This window comes from Lutra lutra, chromosome 15 (genome assembly GCF_902655055.1).
Source record: "Lutra lutra chromosome 15, mLutLut1.2, whole genome shotgun sequence".
NCBI lineage: Eukaryota > Metazoa > Chordata > Mammalia > Carnivora > Mustelidae > Lutra > Lutra lutra.
This window is the reverse complement of record NC_062292.1, coordinates 28,411,433-28,433,928: the sequence shown is the minus strand read 5'-3', so window position 1 is coordinate 28,433,928 and position 22,496 is coordinate 28,411,433. Positions and strand designations below refer to the sequence as shown.

The following is a 22,496-nucleotide window of genomic DNA, read 5'->3' as shown; positions in this document are numbered from 1 at the left end:
AAGCCACTGTTACTACTTTAAAATTGCACTTTCTGGTGAAAAGTTAAAATTTTTAAGGAAAAAAATATGATACAAATTTCAGTGGTCAAAGTTTTGTCCTTGTGTTCATAGACCATTTTTTTTTCAATGTATTTTGCAGGAAGATCTTTGAATAAGACTTTAGCCACAACCAAAAGAAATAACCTTCTCCTTCTCCCCCTCTCCCCAGTACAGAAATGTTTGGAAACTTTGTGTTTACATTTAAAGATCATTTGCACCTTTACAAGGAAAAAAAGTATTTGGTAAACAATTGTTTACATGTATCATTTATGCTTTTTTCTAGCATGTATAACTTTTTTAAATAAAGGTAGTACTTACCATAAAAAAATTGGGGGCTGATGTTTTTTGGTGCTTGTGTCTTTGCTGTTTAGTTTCTATACCATTTATATGTCCTTTATGTAAAGTTGCAGGTACTTTCAACCTGAAGGAATAAAGGGACTGCCAGCTGGAATTCTGAACTTATGTATTTTATATAACAGTACTATATAACCTAACCTCTAAACTTATTTTCTGGTGTAGCACTTAGAACCATATAATTTTGAGCTAGAAGGACTCTTAACAATCATCTGGTCCAAACCCATCTATTTCTTTGCTCTAAGCCTGAAAACCAAAGATGTCCTTCCTAAGAGTAAATATAGTCAGTGATAGGACCAACATTAAAAATCAGTTCCCCCAACTCCCACTCCATTTCTCTTTCTGTGCCATACTGTCACTCCACCCCCACTTGAAACATGGCCTAGAATTAAATGTACTAACAGACTTCAAGTAAATCTGGTATGTAACATTAAAAAAATACAAGCACTTCATGAGATCCTTAGAGTGCTGCATCATTAAGTCAGTCTTCAAGATAAAACTCACTTACTTCCCAAAATTCTACTATTGCATGTACTTTATAGGAGCAATTCACATGGCAGGGGTTCAATGGCAGAGACCCAGGAACTATAATACTGACCAAAGTGTTCACTGGAGCCTAAAGGGTTATTTTTTCCCTCCACTGAAAGTGGTCCAGTTTTATTATTGAGAAAATGTACCTATTATATAGTTTCACTGCTGTAAAAGAACATTTGCCTATGATTTCCACAACTGAAGTGAGCTCAGAATTGGGTTGGGTTGGCAGTCCACTTCATTTTATAAATTAGTAAATTGAAGCCTAGAAAGTTTAGAAGGACATGTTAGAAACTGAACCTCATATCCACATCCTGATCCCAAATCCATTCATTGTTCTTTATACTACTCTCCAATGTAGGGGACAGCAGTTTACCCTATGTCCTCCCCTCTTACGGATCCAAGAAGAGTTGTTGATTTTTCCATCTCTTCAACTTTTTGTTAGGACACAGTGGCTATCCTCCTAGGAGGAACTGGAAACTGGAAGCAAAATGTGTAGCTTTAAGTAAAAAAAAAATATGAATTACCTCAATAGTGCAGGAAAATAATTTGACAAGATCCAACACAGATGCATAATAAAAACCATCAACAAATTAGGAAGAGAACTGCTTTAACCTGACAAAGGGCATGTATGAGAAACCTACAGCTAACATCATATTTAACAGTGAAATATACACTAAGATCAGGAACAATATAAAACTACCTTCTCACCACTTCTAACTGTCATTGTGGTGGTAATTCTAGCCAAGGCAGTTCGGCAAGGAAAAGAAATAAAAGGCATCCAGATTGAAATTAAGTAAAACTTTTTATTCACAAATGACATTTAGTCTTGCATACAGAAAATCCTAAGAAATTCACTGAAAAAATTACTAGAATAAACAAGTTCAGCAAGATCACAGGATATAAGAGCAATATATACTCACAACAATCCAAAAATGAACTTAAGGAAGCAATTCCAAATGTGTAAAAGTGTAAGCATATTTTTAAAAGGTGTTCTCTTCAAAAACAGAAAACACATAAAATTATCTGTCATTATCGAGTATGGATGGACATGGAGTTCTACTTTGAAACTCCCTGGCTACTGACCTATCCAAAATAATTTTCACTTATTTTGAAAAAAAAATTTGTGCCATTCTCATTAGCATGAAATAAATACTTAGGAATAAATTTAACAAAAAAAAAGTGCAATACTTGTATGCTGAAAACTCCAAAATGCTGCTGAAGGAAGTCTTGAAATAAATGGGAAAATATCCATGCTCATAGACTAAATATTAGACTTAATACCATTATGACGGCAGTACTCCCCAAATTTATCTATAGATTGAACACAACCACTATCAAAATCCCAGCTAACTTTGTTTCAAAATTGACCAGCTGATGCTAAAATTCTTTGGAAATGCCAAAGACCTAGAATAACCAAAACAATCTTTAAAAAAAAAAAAAAAAAAGGAAAAGCTGGAAGACTCATACTCCCTGATTTCAAAATGTACTACAAAGCTACACTAATCAAGACAGTGTGCTACTGGCATAAAGACTGACATCAATGAAACAGAGTTGAGAGTCCAGAAATAAGCATCTATGGCCAAATGATTTTTAAGAAAGGTGACAGAGGTGACATGGGAAAACAAGTCTTTTTAATAAATGGTACTAGAACAAATGAATGATAAGAATGAATGAATATGCAAAATGATGAATCTGAATGCTTACCTCACCCCATACATAAAATCTCAAAATTCTGGATAACAGACCTAAATTTAAAGCTAAAATTGTAAGATCCTTAGAAAAACACAAGAGTAACCCTTTGGGACCTCAGATTAACCAATGACTTCTTAGACACAACACCAAAGGCATGAGAAATAAAATAATTGATAAGCTGGACTTAATCAAAATTTAAAACTTTGACATTTTGAAAATAAATGAGTTCACCCTGGTATCTCCAATTCAAATTTAACATTACAGAGTTTCTACTGAGCTTACTTTACTTTATAATTGTGTATGTTTTATGCTCAAAATCTTGGTTCATAACATTGTTATGTTTTATCTTATTACAAACAATGATAAAAGAATACCAATATTATTAGTAACAAGGTAACTGAGTACAACTTAAATTCCTTTGCTGCTCTTCTTTTCCTAAGATATAGCTGACAATATAAAGTCAAAATACTAGGATTTAAAAATACTAAATATAATTCTTTGGTGATTATGGCATGAATTAAATATAGTTAGGTTTATTTATTTTCAGTTTTTAAGGATCACTTTTTCTTTTTGATCCAATTTTGTTTCTAACTAAATAAAACACTTACATAGTTCTAAACTCTAAACAAGGAACAATCAAGTAAGTTTTAACTTCCATTCCTGTTCCCTTTATCCAGTTTCTTCCTTCCCCCTAATAAGTAACATTTTTATTTGTTTTTGGTTTATCCTTCCATTGTTTTTTAGAAACATAAAGGAAATACACACAAACTCATATTTTACCCATTTCTCCTATAAAAGAGAGCATACTGTATTTACACTGTCCGCATACTCTTCCAACAACGCCTCTTAGAGATCAAGATCACTCCATGGTAGTATTAGATTATCTTCCTCAAACCTTTTTATAGTCAGATAGTAGTAATTCACTGTGCAGCTACACCATAATTTATTCAAACAATCCCCCTTTGATAGGCATTTGGATTTTTTTCAGTCTTGCTATTACAAATACTATTGCAATAGATAGCCTTGTACAGGCTTCATTTATGTTTTGCCAGTGAGTTTCGGGGATAGAATGCCAGAAGTGGGACTGCTGGTTAAAGGGTAAATCCCACATAATTTTGCTAGATATTAATTTCTCCGTAGCAGTCGTACCATTTCCAACAATCTTTTAACTGTTTTTCCTTTCACTCTTGTCCACCTAAAACTCATTCTCCCTCATATCTTATAAAACATGTTAGATAATATTACTCTCCTGCTTAAAACTTCAATGGTTTCCCATTGCATTTAGAATAAAATCCAATTTCTTCACAGTATCTACAAAAACTTAGATGATGTAGATACTGCCTCTATCAGGATTAGGTTTGGCTCTGAGCAAGAGACCCAAAATAGCAACAGCTTATACAAGATAAAAGTTTACTTCCCTGGGGCAGTGGATGGCTGTCAGTTAAGCAGACCCTTGCCTTCAGCTCACATCATGGTCTCAGGGTTGTGAGATCAAGTCCTGTGTCGGGTTCCGTGCTGGAGGTGGAGACTGCTTAAGACTCACTCTCTCTACCTCCCTGCCCCTACAACCCTCCCTCTCTTAGGAAAAAAAAGTTTACTTCCCCGACACATAAGTCTAGAGGAAAACTACCCAGGGGTGGCAATGGGGTTCAGCTTTAAGAAGTCCCTGAAGCGGGGTGCCTGGGTGGCTCAGTGGGTTAAAACCTCTGCCTTCGGCTCAGGTCATGATCCCAGGGTCCTGGGATCGAGCCCCGCATTGGGCTCTCTGCTCAGCGGGGAGCCTGCTTCCTCCTCTCTCTCTGCCTGCCTCTCTGCCTACTTGTGATCCCTGTCAAATAAATAAATAATATCTTAAAAAAAAAAAAGTCCCTGAAGCACAAACTCTTTTCAGACCATGCTCCACCACCCCTATGATCTAAACTGCATCCCCGTGACCACAAAGAATGGCTAGAATTCTAGTCACCTATAGTCATTATAGGTGTTCCAAGCAGAAAAGATGGAAGAATAATTAAAAGGCAAAGGGTACTAGCCCACTGTTTTTTAAGGAAGATTTCCTGGAGGCTCTACACGATCCTTCCATTTATAGACCATGGGTCAGAACGTAAGTCATATGACTACCCCTAGCTCTGAGAAAGGCCGGAAAAGGTCATCTTTATTCTAGACAGCTACATGCCAAGTCAAAAATTCGAAGACATAGTCAGTGGAATAAGTCTCTGTTGCACAATTTCTTCACTTTCATCTACTACTACTCCACCCTTACTCTGCTCAAGACACACACAGACTTCCTTTGTTCCTCAAATGAGCCAAGTTCTAAGCCATCTCAAGGCCTGTGCTCTTGCCATTTCACCTGCCTAGCACATTCTTCCACACACCTTCCCACAGCTGGTTCCCTCTCACCACTCAGGACTCAGCTCAAATGTCACTTCCTCAGAGAGACCTTGGACAACGGTATAAAAAAAATCACCCCTTTCTGTGATGTACTGCCTTATTTTCTTTATAACATTTATCTCAACTGAAATTATTTTTACCTTCCTCCACTAGAATATAATTTCCACATGACAGGGATATTTTCTGTCTTCATTGCTATACCCCTGTTGCTCAATACAATTTCAAGTACAACATAGGAGCTTAATATTAGTTAAATGAAAATACTGTCTGACTCCAAAGCCCATGCTTTTTCCACTATCCCTGCTATTCATGATGTATGTGAAATGATACCCCAATCCAGAAGTTGACCTTGTTTGTTTCTAGAATGACAGCCTATTAAAGTTCTTTTCTTTCAAACAAATTTTAAAAAACATCATTTGCAAAGTAAAACAAAATCTTCCTATGCTCAATAAATTAAAATTTAGAGACCTCGATATAGCAAGTTGGGCAAGTCTCCCAGGTTGCTCGAACTCATAGTTTGCATCTATAAAATGGAAGAGCTGGTTAAAATGCGTTCACTTAACCTGCAGATATTTACTAAGTACTGTGCTAAAGCAAGATTAGGGGCATGAAAGTTAAGATAATCTCTGCCCGCAAGAGACTCACAGTTGCCTCTGATTCTATATAATTGTTGGCTTATAACATTTGTGCTAGAGAAAAAGACTACAATTCTCGCTCTTGATACATTAAAGATCTGTCACCAAGACACTGATAAACACACTGCTTCATTTTAAAAATATTTAATTCAACATTGCAATAAGAATTGAACAGTATTAAAAACAGAAGCATATTAGTGGCTTTAAAAAGTGTATGTTAATCTCCAGGTTCCTTTGGAGATTTTAATTGCCAGCTCTCTACAGTGAAATGATACTAGGAAAATGTCTTTAGAAGACAGAAATTCTTTCTGGATCCAACTCTAAAATGCTTAAAAGGAACTGACGGTTTTAAAGATCCAAATCAGAAATAATATTAGAGATACCTCATTTGAATCCTAAAAATTTGATGTAATAAACATTACATATTTTTTAGAAAGATGGTCCAAGAAAATAACAACTCAGCATTTTCTAGACACTGGCATCCCAGATCATCGTGACTATTATGGAGCACCTGGCTGTGATTCATTCACTATCACCTTCTTTTTTCTTCTAGATCCTTCTTGAATTCCATTCCATCTGGGCAATTCCAAAGGCACTGAGAGGAAAACAGATGCAGAGACAGATGCTTATTTCTCCTGCGGGGCCTCTCAGAATAGCAATTAGGCAAATAATCAGTGAGAAAAAAAGCATATAATCCATCATTTATAGTCCCCACAAGACTTCAATCAATTTGAAAAATTGCCAGTTCTGTCAAATATGCCAAGACTCCAATAAGGTATTTATGACACAGAATCTGAAAAAAAAAAAAAAAACACACACACACACAAAAACAGATACTTAAAATCAGAATTATGATAACAAAGCAGTTTGCTATTTGATAAATATTCCAGGCTTATTTTAAATTCCACATCTGGAAGCTAAGATGAACCCAAACCACTGCTGCTCTAAGTCAAATAAATTTTGATCTATTTAATGAAGACTAGTAACTTTAATAAATACACAACTATTAGTCAGTGGTGCTTAGAAATAAGTAAAATTCTTACTTTTTTCTGATTTCCACAGATGGGCTAACTATGTATATAAGGAGTAAGGAGAGGAAGGGGGTATCCCTGAACCCCTTGGATTTCTATGCAAAATAAGTATGTACATTTTCTACAAAGAGGTTCCATACCTTCCTTCTTTTCAAAGGGATATATGATTCCAAAAGTACCTTGTAGAAACTAAGCAGATAGCAGAAACCTGGTTAATACACTAATTTCAAACTTTTGAGAGGCAGTACACTGTTGCAGTTAAAGGCTTAAGCTCAGATGACTGGGTTCAAATTCAAACTCCACTTATTAGCTATTTGATCTTGGGGAACCTACTTATTCTCTGTGCTAGTTTCCTCTTCACAACCTATCTCAATAGGTTGTTGTGAAAAACTGAATGAGATGGTATATACAAAATGCTTTGTATATATGCCTGGCATATAAATGCCTGGCACCATTACTGCTTAATAAAAGTTCACTATCAAAAAAAATGTTTAAATGTTAGCTATCACCAAGGCATTATATGAAGGTAGGAGCCAGTCACCGTCTTAAATCATTAAGAGAGGCTCTTAGTGGGGCGCCTGGGTGGCTCAGTAGGGTAAGCGTCTGACTTGATTTTGGCTCAGGTCATCATCTCGGGGTTGTGGGATCGAGCCTGGCATCAAGCCCTGAACTGGGCTCCACACACAGCATGGAGTCTGCTTATCCCTCTCTCTTTGCTCTCCCCTCCCACTCACTTGCTCTATCTCTAAAATAAATAAAATTTTTTAAAAAAGAGGATCTTAGATATAGTATAGACCAGATAAAATCAATGTGTTTAAGAACCACCTTTATATTCATAATAACACATTATATGAAGCAGTTTTTATAGAGTGGGCATATGACCACAAAATCTTAAATACACAAGGACTTCATGAACACTGAATTCTGAGGTGCTAAAATGGAATTATTTTCCTTTTATAATATCAAATTAAACAAGGTATGGTATAATCTTTCAAACGTTTCACTGAAAACCAAAGAAATAAACTTAACGTCATGACCCAGTACAAGCAAATGTATATACCCTTACTACATATGATACAGTCATTTTTATATTTTCTATTACATATCTTTCTTTTGTTTTTTAAAGCTGGTCTCTTCCCATCAAAATTACTTTCCAACTTACTACTGCAATAGGACCTTCAATTGAAAAACACTAATACAGTGTTTATAGAGTATGAGCTTTTTGGAACCTAAGAGATAAGCATTCAAATACTGACTCCTCCTCTGACTAAGCTATTCTGCTGGTATCACTTTCACCTAACTTGACCTGTTCCCTTGTTTTAAAAATAAAATGTGGATAAAAACACCTACTACAGGGTTGCTCTAAAGATTAAAATTAAGGTGTATTAAACTCCTAGCACAGTCACAAGCTCAACATTCACTGTTTACTATGGCTACATTTTAAAACATTTTAAATATATTAATATATTTTATTATATTTAGGTGCCCACTCTCTTATTTCTGATATTTCCTCTAGTAAGTATTTCATAGAGAGTAAAACAATGTCAATTATTTCCTTCCTAGGGAGAGAAAAGTCTAGATGACATCTTAGTTATGTATTTCTGGCTATAATTTTCTGATCTCACATACAAAATCCTCTGTTGCTCTGATAATTATTTCCAAGTTTGACAAAACAATTTTTAATATTTCAAAATTACTACAGAATAATTCCTATTTTCAAAGTCTGTAGCTCACAGCATATAGTATTCTCCCATTATAAAGCTATATCTAGAGACTGAAGACTTTCTAGTAAATTATTTATAAAGCATAAAATATCCTACTGTCTCGAATTAGCATTCAAATGTGTTTCTTCAATGTAGCAAATGCATACATTTTGAAAGCTACGTAACAAGAAGGGAAAATTACTTAACTAGATTTGTTCAAACTAACCTTTATTTTTCCATCAGTATGTGCTGAAGCTACAGATGTAGAAACACGGACCAATCTTGTGGCTGATAAATGAATTTTGAAATGCCTATGGAAATGTGAATAAAGGCAGTCCATAAATAAGTCAACCTCTTCCTGAGTAACTTCCCCAGGGGTTTTGTGGACACTGTCCCACAAAGCTTTTGCATCCTCTGGATGTATGGCATAAGAAATGTCCAGACTTTGAGGGCTACAGGGTACAGACCAAAGAAATTCGGTAGCAGCCATATACTGGTCCATTTTGCATGCAGTCCACATAGCAGCCATCCAGGAAAGATTAAAAGCATTGATTGCTAAGGGACTGAAATAACAATCGAAAGTTTTCTGAAACCATGTTCCTACTATGGCTGTATTTGTCTCTGCTCCATTTGCAAGGAATAAGGGTACACAGGTGAAATCTTCTGAAACAGTCTCCAGAAGACTGTCTCCAAATATACAGCAGAACCAACCAGTCCACAACACTTTAAGTTCTCTGTTCTCAGATGGCAATTGAGATCTTGACAGAATCTACAAAGAAAAAAAAAAGGTTCATTAAATCCAAAAGTACACTTACTCCAAATTACAGCTTCTCAAAATTAGTACATTTAAAAATAAGAAGATATGTTGTACTGCTTGCCAATAAAACACAAAGGAAATAATCTCCCTAATCATTAGGCTTTATCAAGTTAATTGACATTCCTCCTAATAGTCTTATTAGGACATGGTATATGGATGGCAAGATCTTGGTGCAGCCAAAATGCAAAATATGGAATGCCAATATAGTGTAACCAAGTACACTATCCTGAAAAAAAAATGTCAAAATCTCAACTTCAGAAGGGACTATAAAAAGTCACCAAATCCAACGTGCTTGAATTCTTCCATAAAGGAAGAATTCAGGATTTCCCAAGGCAGCTCTATCAACTTAAAAATGTTCTTTCATTGGTTAGGCCCACAGTTTCCATCCTTAGGTCCTGTTTTCTTCCTTGTGTGCATGTAGAACAAATCAAATTTCTCTTCTACAGTCAAATATTTGATGATCTGTATCATATGTAATGTCAAGTTCAACATCTCTAGTTTCTTCAACTAATTCCTCCTATGACATACACGTCATCCTGGTCACTCTGAAATTCTTCAGCATGGGAGTCATTCATAAGTGAATATAATCACTTCAAAAGGATCTGATTAAAGGACTGTTACCATCTTTAACCTAGATTTTACTACTATTAATATAATCTTAGATTCAGTAGTGTTCTCATTTTTAGTTGACAGCTTTATATAAATTATCCCTATTCATTTTTACTATGAATAGGTAAATCTTAGGGCACCGGGGTGGCTCAGTCAGTTAAGCAGCCAACTCTTGATTTCGGCTCAGGTCATGATCTTAGGGTCCTGAAAATGAGCCCCACATCAGTGCTCAGCAGGGAGTCTGCTTGAGACTCTCTTTCTTTCCCCTCTGCCCCTCCCCCTGCTTGTGCACTCTCTAAAGTAAATAAACCTTTAAAAAAAAAAAAAAAAGTAAACCTCCCCTAATATAGAGAGGTGATATATTTACTCCTATTAAAATTTTAATCTCTTTCAATTTGACCCATTGTGCCAATCCATTCAGATTTTTTAGAATCCTGATTATGTTTCCCAGCAGACTAACGTTTCAAACTTCAAATCTCTAAACTACAGGACAAACGTACCTTCCAGATACTCATAGTTTTAAAGTCTGATCAGGATAAAGTGAAGATCATAGCCTAGTTTCCTATCCCTTTAGAGACAGTCATTTTAACAACTACTTTTAGCATATTTCTCCTTCTTGTTCAAGAGAGTGTAAGAGACTCAAAAGCCTTGAAGCCCAGATAGGTCTATCACACTTTCATAACCTAAAAGTTCTGTAACAATATGAAGAAATGAGATTTACTTCGGTCACTATTAGGACACTCTACTAAGAGCTCAAGAGGTCATGTCTATTCCTGAAAGAATATTTGCCTGTTGACATGCAAATCACATCCCTTCTCTGGGCATTTGACAAAGACTGCTAACTGTCTACCCGGTACCTACTTTTCCTTCCACAATAAAACTGTGCTTTTAATGAGATGGCAAAGTACCCACTAAAAAAGAAAAAATTCCTAGTCTGCCTTCCAACTGGGATGTAAAGAGAAGTTGTTGGGTCTTAGTCTCATTAAAGGTTTCCTCAGTGGCAGGCACCCTCTTTGCCCTCCTACTTCCTGCCTGGAACTTGCAGACAATATTTAGAGTTTCAGGAGCCAAGTCAGACTACACGCAACCTTACGGAGAGAAGCCATGCACCAAGGATGAGAGAGAAGGCAGAAGGAGCCTAGATTATTCATTCATAAAGCATATGCCAGCTTTGAACACCTTACCTCCACTTTTTTGTAAGACAAATAAGGCTCTATCTATTATACCTCAAGACAGACATTTCATTCACAGTTATTTAGGCTTTCTTTTGTATGCAGCTAAACCTAATCCTAGGAATCTTGAAGATCCTTGTCAATATCATGACCTAGAGCAGGGGTTAGCAAATTTTTTCTGTAGAAGTCAGATAGTAAGTATTTTAGGCTTTGCAAGACATATTGTCTCTGTAGCAAATACTCAAACGTGCTGTTGGAGGACAAAAGCAGCCGCAGACAGTATGTAAACAATGAGAGGAGCACTGTTCCAACGAAACCTTATTTACAAACATAGCAACAAAAACAAAAACAAGTAACATGTCAGATTTGGCCTGTAGGCCATAGTTTGCTGACCCCTGATCTACACAAATAAGCAAAATTAGGCCTTTTTGATTATTTCAGAATTTAATTTATAATGACTAAGATGAGTTCACTCAAGAAACAGAAGTAGCAAGCATGAATAATAAATCCAGTTTCTTAATCAATCCAAAGATAGTCCTACTACTTTTAAATACTACACACAGGAAGGAACGTTACATTTCTTTTTTTTTTTTTTTAAGATTTTATTTATTATTTACTTGACAGACAGAGATCACAAGTAGGCAGAGAGGCAGGAGCAGAGAGAGAGGGGGGCGTAGGCTCCCCGCTGAGCAGAGAGCCTGACGCGGGGCTCGATCCCAGGACCAGGGAATCATAACTCAAGCTGAAGACAGAGGCTTAACCCAGTGAGCCACCCAGGCGCCCCAGAACGTTACATTTCTAAGAGTAACTTGGCATGATACATCACAATATATGATGATAGATTACATATATATACATATCTTATATATGTATATACATATACATTTTTTTTTTGCTAAAATTCCACTTCTAGGAATTTAGTCCAGATTTATGCAGGTTTCCTTACAAACATGTAGTATTCTTTTTTTTTTTTTTAAAGATTTTATTTATTTATTTGACAGAGAGAGATCACAAGCAGGCAGAGAGGCAGGCAGAGAGAGAGGAGGAAGCAGGCTCCCTGCTGAGCAGAGAGCCCGATGAGGGGCTCGATCCCAGGACCCTGAGATCATGACCTGAGCCGAAGGCAGCGACTTAACCCACTGAGCCACCCAGGCGCCCCAAACATGTAGTATTCTTAATGACATGAGTAATTATAATATTATTATTAATTTTTTTTAAAAAGGCCATATTGAAAAGTGTGGGCAATATAATCCCAATTTTAATAGATCCAGATAGCCACACAGACGTATCTATGTTCATGAGAGATACTGACCTATAGTTTTAGTAATCTTCATTTAGTTTTAGTATTGGGTAATGCTGGCCTCACAGAATGAGTTAATCTCATTCTATTCTCTGAAGAGACTGTAGAGACTGTAAAGAACTGAAATAACTCCTTCCTTAAATGTTTGGCAGAATTCACCAGTGAACCCATCTGGGCCTGATGCTTTCTATTTTGAAAAGTACTGACTCAATTTTTTAATAAATAGAGGCTTACTCAGATCATCTACTGTCAGACGTATACCAAAATGTTAGAATGTGGTTTTCAATTTTCTTTATATTTTTATGTATTTTATGATAAACATGACTATAATGTAATTGGAAAAAAACTTACGTTGGCCATATCTAATCACTGCAATTTGGACAAACAAGACATAAGATAGGTTATAAATCACAAGCTTAAGTTTCTTTTTTTTAAACGGTAAGAAAATACCACAATTTCTAAACCAAGACAGTGCAGATTCTTTCCCCCTGGGAAGCAAAGACTGATTATATAACATACCTGGACGAGAAAGGCTTCAGAGTCTCTTTGTGTTCCTTTCATTCCTAGGAGAGTGGAGAAAGTCACTTTGATGTTGAAGTCTTCTCCCACTTCCACAGCAAGCCCTTTTTGCTTCTCAGCAGCAATAAATGCACTCAGAAGTCTAGAATACTCTTTGAGATTAGTATAGGAGAATTTATACAGGGGAGTTAAACTATATAAAGTCCATTGTTTATGCAGAAGGAACGCAACTTTTTGAGGATCATTATCTTCCTACAGAAAAAAAAAATCAAGACAAAAGAAGTTTAAATTCTCATTTACTAATATTTCCTAATTCTTAATCACAGTATTTTTAAAATATTTAATATCGATCCATTACTGGGTACCTAATCTTTACACTCCAGCCAAAACAGAGTTTGCAAGACTCTGAAGATCCCTGAACAAGCCTTTTCATTTGCTATATCTTCACTTTGGAATATTCTTCCCACATGTGTCCATATGGCATGTTCCTTTCCCTCACTCAGGTCTGTCCAATGTCACTCAAGAGGCCACCCTATCTAATTTTGTCTCACTCCAATTTTGTCACTTTACAGATGCTTTTTTTTTTAAAATCTGGAATGCTTCACGAATTTGCATGTCATTCGTGTGCAGGGGCCATGCTAATCTTCTCTGTATCGTTCCAATTTTGTTTTTAAGATTTTATTTATTTACTTGACAGAGATCACACTCAGGCAGAGAGGCAGGCAGAGAGAGAGGAGGAAGCAGGCTCCCCGCTGAGCAGAGAGCCTGATGTGGGACTTGATCCCAGGACCTTGGGATCACGACCCAAGCCGAAGGCAGAGGCTTTAACCCACTGAGCCACCCAGGTGCCCCTATCGTTCCAATTTTAGTATATGTGCTGCTGAAGCAAGCACACTTTCTAGCTCCTTAACCCGCTTTTTTTTTTCACAGCATTTATGACTATATGACATGATATGTTTACTGGATTTTTATTGTTTGATTCCTTACTAGAGCATGAGTATGATAAGAACAGGGATTTTGCCTATTTTACTAGGTATTATGTCTCTAGCATCTAGAACACTTGCTCAATAAATATTTATTGGATGAACATTTATGTTTCACCTTTAGAAATTTAAAATTATAGATTTTCAAAATAGTAACTATTCCTGGAGCATTTAATTTGATTAGTTTTAATTATGTAATTTTCTTTTTTTTTAATTTATTTTTATTTTTATTCATTTGACAGAGAGAGAGAGAGATCACAGGTAGGCAGAGAGGCAGGCAGAGAGAGAGGGAAGCAGGCTCACCGCTGAGCAGAGAGCCCGATGCGGGGCTCGACCCCAGGACCCTGAGATCATGACCTGAGCCGAAGGCAGAGGCTCAACCCACTGAGCCACCCAGGTGCCCCTAATTATGTAATTTTCTTAAACGTTTGGCAGTAAATCCACTCTAAGACACAATGTCAAATTCAGCAGATTAAATAAAAAGATACTTCGGAGCATTTCTACCATGCTCTATTAGAACCACGGGTACCATCAAAAACAAAAACACTTCCTTCCTATTGGCCCTATGGCATTATTGAGGGTCTTCATACATCCCCATACAGGTTCCTACTTTGATACTAAATTGAAATTTTCTATAAAATCCACACTTTCTGGGTGCCTGGGTGGCTCAGTGGGTTGAGCCTCTGCCTTCGGCTCAGGTCATGATCTCAGGGTCCTGGGATCGAGGCCCGCATCGGGCTCTCTGCTCAGCGGGGAGCCTGCTTTCTCCTCTCTCTCTCTATGCCTGCCTCTCTGCCTACTTGTGATCTCTCTCTCTGTTTCAAATAAATAAATAAAATCTTAAAAAAAAAAAAATCCACACTTTCTGACAGTCTTACAGCTCCAACTATCTTTTGGAACTTTCATTACAGTTGTCTACTTGATAAAAATATTTCTTCTGACTAGAGTGTTCATGGAAACTTTTATAAAACTTGTATAAAAAGGGGCGCCTGGGTGACTCAGTGGGATAAAGCCTCTGCCTTCGGCTCAGGTCATGATCCCAGGGTCCTGGGATCAAGCCCCACATCGGGCTCTCTGCTCAGCAGGGAGCCTGCTTCCTCCTCTCTCTTTCTCTCTGTCTGTCTCTCTGCCTACTTGTGAACTCTGTCTGTCAAATAAATAAATAAAATCTTTAAAAAAAAAAACTTGTATAAAAAGCTATAAACTTTTTTCTTGTTATGATCAAAAGGTATGGGGAAATTACTTATTTCGCAGTGCTAAGGAAATGAATTGAACATTCCAATCTTTATTTTATATACAATTTCTATTTTATGGTTAGGAACCATCACTTTCATTACCAGCACTAGTAATTTAAGAAACTTATCAGAAAGAAGCAAAAATTTTTCCATATCTCAAGAGATATGAGGCACACAACATGGAGAAGAAAATAAGACTCCAGGGAGGATGTGGGTGACTGATCAGCCACACTCCTTGCTATGTTCCTCAAAACCAAACACCAAACCCACACTGTCTAGGGTTTTATTTCATGTTCCAGTGAAATCACAAATTACTCATGTTCTATGAGAGACTATGGACTCTGAAAAACGATCTGAGAATTTTGAAGGGGTGGGGGGTGGGAGGTTGGGGGCACCAGGTGGTGGGTATTGTAGAGGGCATGGATTGCATGGAGCACTGGGTGTGGTGCAAAAATAATGAATACTGTTATGCTGAAAAAATAAAAAATTAAAAAAAAAAATTACTCATGTTCTAAATGTTCAGAGTTGTTTGTAAATAATCAAAACAGAGAATGTTGCTGTAGACAAATTGGAGACAATATAAACACCAAAATAATTTAGTAATGATTTAGAAAGTTTTGAAAAACAAAAATTAAGTCTGATAAATTACTAAGTGGGGAGAAATAAGAAGCGTTTACAATAGAATGCCAAAGGCTGGTTGATAAATAGGCAGCAAATGGGAGTTGGAAAATCATGATACTGTGACCATAATGATAAAGACAGAATCAAGCAAATATTATCGATGGATGTTAAGTATGAGGGGAAATTTAGAGGAACAGAATATTTACATTATCCTAAAGTGTCTCCCAGACTGCTTATCAGATGCAGAGATGAATAAAACAGTAATTACTGAGCAACACCTTGACAGGATGATCAAAACTGACATCACCTCTGTGCTACCTGATGTTATTCCCCAAGAAGGACACAACAGTCTCTACGCTGCATTCCAGCCAATATGCGGCTTCAATCTAACCACGAGGAAACATCAGACAAATACAAAATGAAGAATATTCAATTTAAAAAGGAAAAGGGAGGAAACTACATTCTTCAAAATGTCAATGTCATAAAAAATACAGAAATACTGTGGAAATGCTCCAGATTAAAGGAAGTTAAAAGACATAACAGAGGTGGTATTGATAGTATGAATAACTGTTTTTGCTATTTCTCATTTGATTACCTGAGACTAAGAAGATATTAAAAATACTATTAGAAAGTAACAAAAGTCGGGGCGCCTGGGTGGCTCAGTGGGTTAAGCCTCTGCCTTCAGCTCAGGTCATGATTCCAGGGTCCTGGGATCGAGCCCCGCATCGGGCGAGCCCCGCATCGGGCTCTCTGCTCAGCAGGGAGCCTGCTTCCTCCTCTCTCTGTCTCTGCCTGCCTCTCTGCCTACTTGTCTGTCAAATAAATAAACAAAATCTTAAACAAAAAAAAAAAAACGTAACAAAAGTCAAAATGTTTTGCTCACAGATTTTCTCAATTATTGAGTAACATGAAGGAACACAAAAGGCATACCTGTAATTGTGAACACTGAGGAATTTTCCTTCGAGGTGGCGTTGGGATAAATGAAGTCTGCTTCCTGACTGATTCTAATCGTTTCTGCAAAGGGGTGGCACCTATAAAGTAATCTTTAAGCCTTGAGGACGCACTGTGCCTAGGAGTCGATCCTGGTGTATCATAAGAATCCATGATCTACATAAAAAGAAATAAAACCAGAATTCTGAACACTAAAAAATTAATTCAGGCTCACAGCTTCACTGATTCTTCTTCTCCTTGCTATAAGTTCTTTCTTTCCCTTCCATTCCCTGCCCTCCCCCCCCCACCCCAGTTTTGACTTTTTAACCAAGTTCTCATTGGCTATAGGCTATTTTTAAGAATATCTTACCAGGGGCGCCTGGGTGGCTCAGTGGGTTAAGCCTCTGCCTTCGGCTCAGGTCGTGATCCCAGTGTCCTGGTATCAAGCCCCATATCGGGCTCCCTGCTAGGCAGGAAGCCTGCTTCTCCCTCTCCCACTCCCCCTGCTTGTATTCCCTCTCTTACTGTGTCTCTGTCAAATACATAAATAAAATCTTAAAAAAAAAAAAAAATCTTACCAATGCCTCAGACACAGAATGTTCAAAACTACATTCAACTCCCTCCCATTCTCCTCCCAAAATTAGCTGGTCCATTTTCAAATTCCTATCAATTTTCTATGTTAAAATTCATTTAAAGTGGCTCTTGAACATGTAGTCATTAAGCAGATTCTTTCTAGTTTTTCCTTCAACAGTCTCGGTCATCCACTCCCAAAGCTACTTCTAGGTTCTGATGACCATATCTAAGGGTAATCCATTCTTCAGTAATGACACTTTATCATTAGTCACCTGTGCAAAAAACTTTACAGTGATGAGAAAAATGCTACTTTTCTGCTATTTAAGATCTCTCATAATATAGCTTGCCCTTATCCTACTTCTCCTAGGCATAAACATATTCTTGTCTTCATGTTTTTGCCTGTCAATCATGTTCCTTATATGAAGTGTCCTTTTTCCAATCCACCTCCTTTAGGATCATGCTTGAATATGATCTCTTTCCAAGTAGTAGGGTTTTGTTAATCTTTTTGCCCCAGAAGTGTATATTATACACTTCTGCGTGTATCAATAGCTCATTCCTGGAAGCAATGTGTATAGGGGCATGGCTGTGTGTTCATAAAATGTTTAGAGATTAATAAAATGCCATTCCACATAGCTCTCCTTGATCATCTTGTCTATAGCACTCCTTTTGGCCCACATTCATACACTTCCTTGTATAATTTTTTTGGTGTGCATTTTTTCTCTTCCCAAGAAGACAAAAATACTTTGACTGAAATCATGCTTTTTATGTCTCTTGTATAATTATCCTAATATAATGCTGAGTGTTCTTTAATTGTTAGCAAGTATTGTGGATTGTCTTTTTATTTGTTTTGCAGTTTCAAGTTTTTCTTTAAACTCCAGTTAGTTAACATACAGTGTAATAGTAGTTTCAGGAGTAGAATTTAGTGATTATCACTAATATACAACACCCAGTGCAAGTATCCTCCTTAATACCCATCACCCACTTAACCCATCCTCTCTCTGCCCACCTCCCCTAACAAGTATCGGTTTAAATGAACAGAAGAATTTCCTAGACCTCTGAAATTATAATTTTCATTAAAAGAAATTATGATTTAAAAATTACAATAAATAAAAATAAAATAATTACTCCCAAATACTGGCACAGTTACCCTTTGATAAAAGTTTTTCACAAATGAAAACTTGTAGGGGCAACCTGGGTGGCTCAGTTGGTTAAGAGTCTGCCTTAGGCTCAGGTCATGATTCCGGGTGCGCTCGTGCACACTCTTAAATAAATAAAAATCTTTTTAAAAAATGAAAACTTGTATTTATTACTATATTTAAATTTCATTATGTCAAAATAGGGCACCCTCTGTATCTTGCACAAAACTTCACAGGTTAAATATTATTTAAATATATATAAAATATTTAGATATTTTATATATATTTATAATATATAAATAAAATATATATTTAAATATTAAATATTAATTCACTTTTTACACTGTCACCAATACCCAAATGTTCAGATAACCACCCAAGGAACATCATACACCACACAACTTAAATAGCAGCTACTTTAAAGCATTCTACCTTTAAATGCATACTGAATTACATCTTTAAAAGGCAGTTTTAGAGCACCTGGGTGGCTCAGTCAGTTAAGAGTCTGCCTCCTGATTTCGGCTCAGGTCATGATCTCAGGGTCATAGATTGAGCCCTGTTTCAGGCTCTGCACTGGGCATGGAGCCTGCTTGAGATTCTCTCACTATCCCTCTCCCTCTGCCCCTACACCTACCCCTCACTGGTGCTCTTTCTTTAAACAAACAAATGGGGGGGATTTTAATCAGTCCCATCTACACAGAATGCTTCTCTCAAATTTTTATTTGGATTAATGGCTAACATTTATTGAGTATTCATTAGGTGCCAGGTACTTGTCCAAGCCCCTAACAAATTCTGTCTCATTTAATCCTCAAACCCCATGAGGTGGTTTATTATATTCCCAGCTGACAGACAAAAAGACAAAGAAGTTAAGTAATTTGCCAAACTCATACAGGTAAAGAAGGCCAGAACCAGGATTTGAACCCAGACAGTATAATGCCAGAGAAGGTGCTCTTATCTCTTTCTTTCACATTGCCTTTCAATAGAGATCAATTTCAAGGCAAAAGACGCCCTGATGAATTTGACTCCTTAAAAGAAAAATGCTATGAATTCCAAAAAAAAGATTTTAAAAATCTGTCTAGGTGCGATAAAGACTATTAGCACTGAGACAGTAGGTTTTGAGAAAAACCTTCCCCTAAGTATTTAACATTATGGTAATGTGAAATATCCCAGTCCACACATGAAAGATCAGAAAATGACTTAACGTTTATTTTACCCTCTTACTCTGCACTCCGTAATGGGCAATTTTGCCCTGCCCAATAAGTTAGAGGTTCAAAATATATCTTGACTCATTATTTTAGTGTCCCAGTCTTAACCCCTTTCCCCAGTCCATAACCAGTGATCCATAGACCCTACTTCTATCTTGTCATTACCTTGCTGGAGATCCCATAACAATTCCCACTCATCTTTCAGATGAAGTCAGAACTTCTCTGAGTTTCATGGTACCACATTATGTGATCTTATTATCTGGCACTATTAAGGTTCATTTTCTACTCCAGGAGTTCTCAGCCCAAGATCTATGGACAAAATCCAACAACCCTAGGTTGTATGCAAAATGTCGTATGCATGTGTATTTGGTGGTGGAAGGGCAGGAAGAAAGGTCCCACAGACAATTTTTGCAAAGGTTAAGAACCACTGCCCTAGGGGCACCTGGGTGGCTTCAGTGGGTTAAAGCCTCTGCCTTCCACTCAGGTCATGATCCTAGGGTCCTGGGATCGAGCCCCGCATCAGGCTCTCTGCTCAGCAGGGAGCCTGCTTCCCTTCCTCTCTCTGCCTGCCTCTCTGCCTACTTGTGATCTCTGTCAAATAAATAAATAAAATCTTAAAAAAAAAAAAAAAGGAAAAAGAACCACTGCCCTAGAGAGATCATTACCCTACTACCCCCCTTCGTGCCTGTCATGTTCGCCTCTGCTCCCTGACTTTTTTATTCAGCCTACAGCCAACTAAGAATGCTGCTCTCCTCCCATATGCCTGACCAAATGCAACCCATCCTGGAGGTTTCACGTCCTCAGAAGCTGGCCGGTATCCAGAGTTATCACCAGCTCTTCTTGCACTTGTAGTTCATAACACACAGTTACAACTTAGTTGTTTTTCTTGTGGTAGACCCTGACTTAATTCACTTTTTACACTGTCACCAATACCCAAATCCGAGTGCCAAGCACGGAGCGTGCAGCCATCTAAACACACAAGTGTTGTAAAGAAAACGGGCACATTTCGGGGCAAAACATAAAGTGTACTGCCGGTCCTGGACAAAGACAAAGGGTCTTACCAATAAGATGCCGTGATGACTCTGTCACCCATTCTGGCTTCACGAATCATTCTTCAAGTCTGGTTCCAAAACTAGGTAGAAACTAAAACCCCCTGAAGTTTAAAAAAAAAAAAAAATCGCCAAAACGGCAGCTAAGAGAGAGTTCGGAAGGAATCCTTGGCCCCTTCAAATTCCCTCTCGCTCCACAATAACGGGGTTCACCAGGGACACAAACTGTTTCCTCAGACGTCCGGCGACTTCACCCCAGGAGGGGCATTTCCGCTGATCCACCCACCAGCTCTGCGACCCTCGCTCCTGCGGAGTCGGCTTCTGCCAGAGAAGAGAAAGAATAAGGGGCAGCGGGTCCCAACTCAACCCCTCTCCACTTGAGCCCTTCAGAGGCCCAGCTAGCTCGGAAATCCCGCCTTTGAGAAGCGGCACCCCAGGGCTCAGCCGCCGCCTCAGTTTAAAATAGTTTCCCGTCTCGCTCTGCGGCCGGACGCCGGAAGCCTCCCTGGTACGGATTACACGTTAGTGAAGCTACTACGGTCGCCATTTTAACTGAGGTCGAGCGACCTGACCGTAATCGTCAACGTGGCTAATAGCGATGCATTAGTCTTCAGAACTTCTCTACCTGCGTGAAGCGTTCTGGCAAATTTCCGCCCATAATAAGCATGGCGACGGCACCTCTGCTCTGATTGGTTGAATGCCTTCACCGAATCTTGGGCGCTTTCAAGCGGAACAAGGAGTGTTTGTCTCTCAGCGGTCGTCTGCGTGTGGGCTCTGGATGTGCGAAGGTTTTGGGTTTGCTGGCCTTCCTGTTTCTGAAGACCGGAGGCCGGCCGCCAGGTCTGGGAGATTTGAAACCTGAGGCCGAGTTCCTTCCTGTATCCCAAGTTCGGCCTGCGGGGACCTTCGGGGAAGCGTGGAAGGAGAGGAAGGGCGTGCTCCTAGTGATCAGCCCATTCGCCTCTGCATGGTCGCGGAGACCCCCTTTGCCCTGCTGGGTGGAAGGGTTCTGTCGGCTCTTCTGGCCGCAGTTCTGTTGGTTAGAAGTGGAAACTGATGCACTGAGATGGAAAAAGGAGCTTTCCCCTAGCCATCCTCCAGGGGCCCCAAAGAACTTGCAGATTTATCTAGTTTCTAGACACGTGTACTTGAACGTTCAGCGAAGGAGGGCTTAAATATTGGAGAAGAGAGCGAAAACAACTAGCATTTTAAGGGATTTGTGTCTATTTCCAAAACTGACTTTCGACCATCATCCAGCACCGGCTGCTTGGGATTCCTGAGTGTCTCTTGCCATCCAGTGGCTCCAACATGTTCTGTTGGTTAAGTCGGCTCTCCAGGGGTTTTTCCACACCCACCGAAAGGATCACCCACCTGATCCGGAGTTCTCTCTCCAGAACGCTGGTGCTCACTTCACAGAGGAGAATTCCAGGTGAAAGCAGTGAGGGGCCCTGTCCTCTAAACAGTACTTCTTCCTGGTCTCTGCAGTCAGAGTGCTCTTACTCCATTTCCCTGTAGTCTGAACTGGATAGCTTTTTGTGTAGAGGCAGATCTTTCACTCTCCATTTCTTACAATGTCAGTTTTTCTCTGGAGTTTTAAAAAGTAACCACATGAGTTCTGCTTTTAGCTGATGCTGTTAATAAGCCTAAAAATTTTTTTAACGTTTGAGAGTATTTCGTATAGTCTTTTCTGTCGTGCAAGTGACCGGTTTCACTCTAGATTCATACCATCAAACTTCTGTTACTTCCAAAACCTCATTTCATTTTGGAAAGGAATGTGCACTATTGAGAATAGGGTAATTTTAGGTCTCAGTGCAAATGCTACGTGATCAAAATTTAGATTTCCTAATGCAGGGCAAAACTATACAGTAAGACCGTTAATTCACTTGGATTTTGACACATCTGCAGGTAAATTTAATAATAACTGAATCAAATTACACACTTGAACTTACTTTATAAATTCCATTCATTGCA

The 22,496-nt window shown here is 38.2% G+C and overlaps 2 protein-coding genes and 1 non-coding gene across 7 annotated transcripts in view; 1 reads left to right on the top strand and 2 right to left on the bottom strand.

The window, feature by feature from the left end:
• Positions 1-1,710: 1,710 nt before the first annotated feature.
• CENPL (centromere protein L) lies at positions 1,711-21,102 on the bottom strand. Of its 4 annotated transcripts, none has more exons than XM_047705008.1 (6): positions 20,538-21,102; positions 16,563-16,739; positions 12,794-13,045; positions 8,844-9,145; positions 8,603-8,687; positions 1,711-6,237 (listed from the first exon to the last, which is right to left on the bottom strand). In XM_047705008.1, exons 2-6 carry the CDS (start codon positions 16,734-16,736, stop codon positions 6,175-6,177), a joined length of 876 nt encoding a protein of 291 aa, XP_047560964.1. In that variant the 5' UTR covers positions 16,737-16,739; positions 20,538-21,102; the 3' UTR covers positions 1,711-6,174. The 4 variants fall into 4 exon arrangements, with proteins under 4 accessions (XP_047560964.1, XP_047560963.1, XP_047560962.1 ...); XM_047705007.1 differs by having other exon boundaries at positions 1,711-6,435; positions 20,538-21,099; XM_047705006.1 differs by having other exon boundaries at positions 8,603-9,145; positions 20,538-21,099.
• LOC125086512 (U6 spliceosomal RNA) lies at positions 13,379-13,481 on the bottom strand. The gene has a single exon (XR_007123236.1). It is a non-coding gene; the product is annotated as a U6 spliceosomal RNA (small nuclear RNA).
• The window catches only part of DARS2 (aspartyl-tRNA synthetase 2, mitochondrial), a 27,922-nt gene continuing 26,506 nt past the window's right edge, over positions 21,081-22,496 (top strand). The window contains exon 1 of one of the 2 annotated variants that reach the window (XM_047705002.1): positions 21,081-21,954. In XM_047705002.1, coding sequence (XP_047560958.1) covers positions 21,834-21,954 — 121 coding nt within the window. In that variant the 5' untranslated portion in view covers positions 21,081-21,833. The remainder of the gene's footprint in view (positions 21,955-22,496) is intronic. The other variant, XM_047705001.1, reaches the window with a different exon arrangement.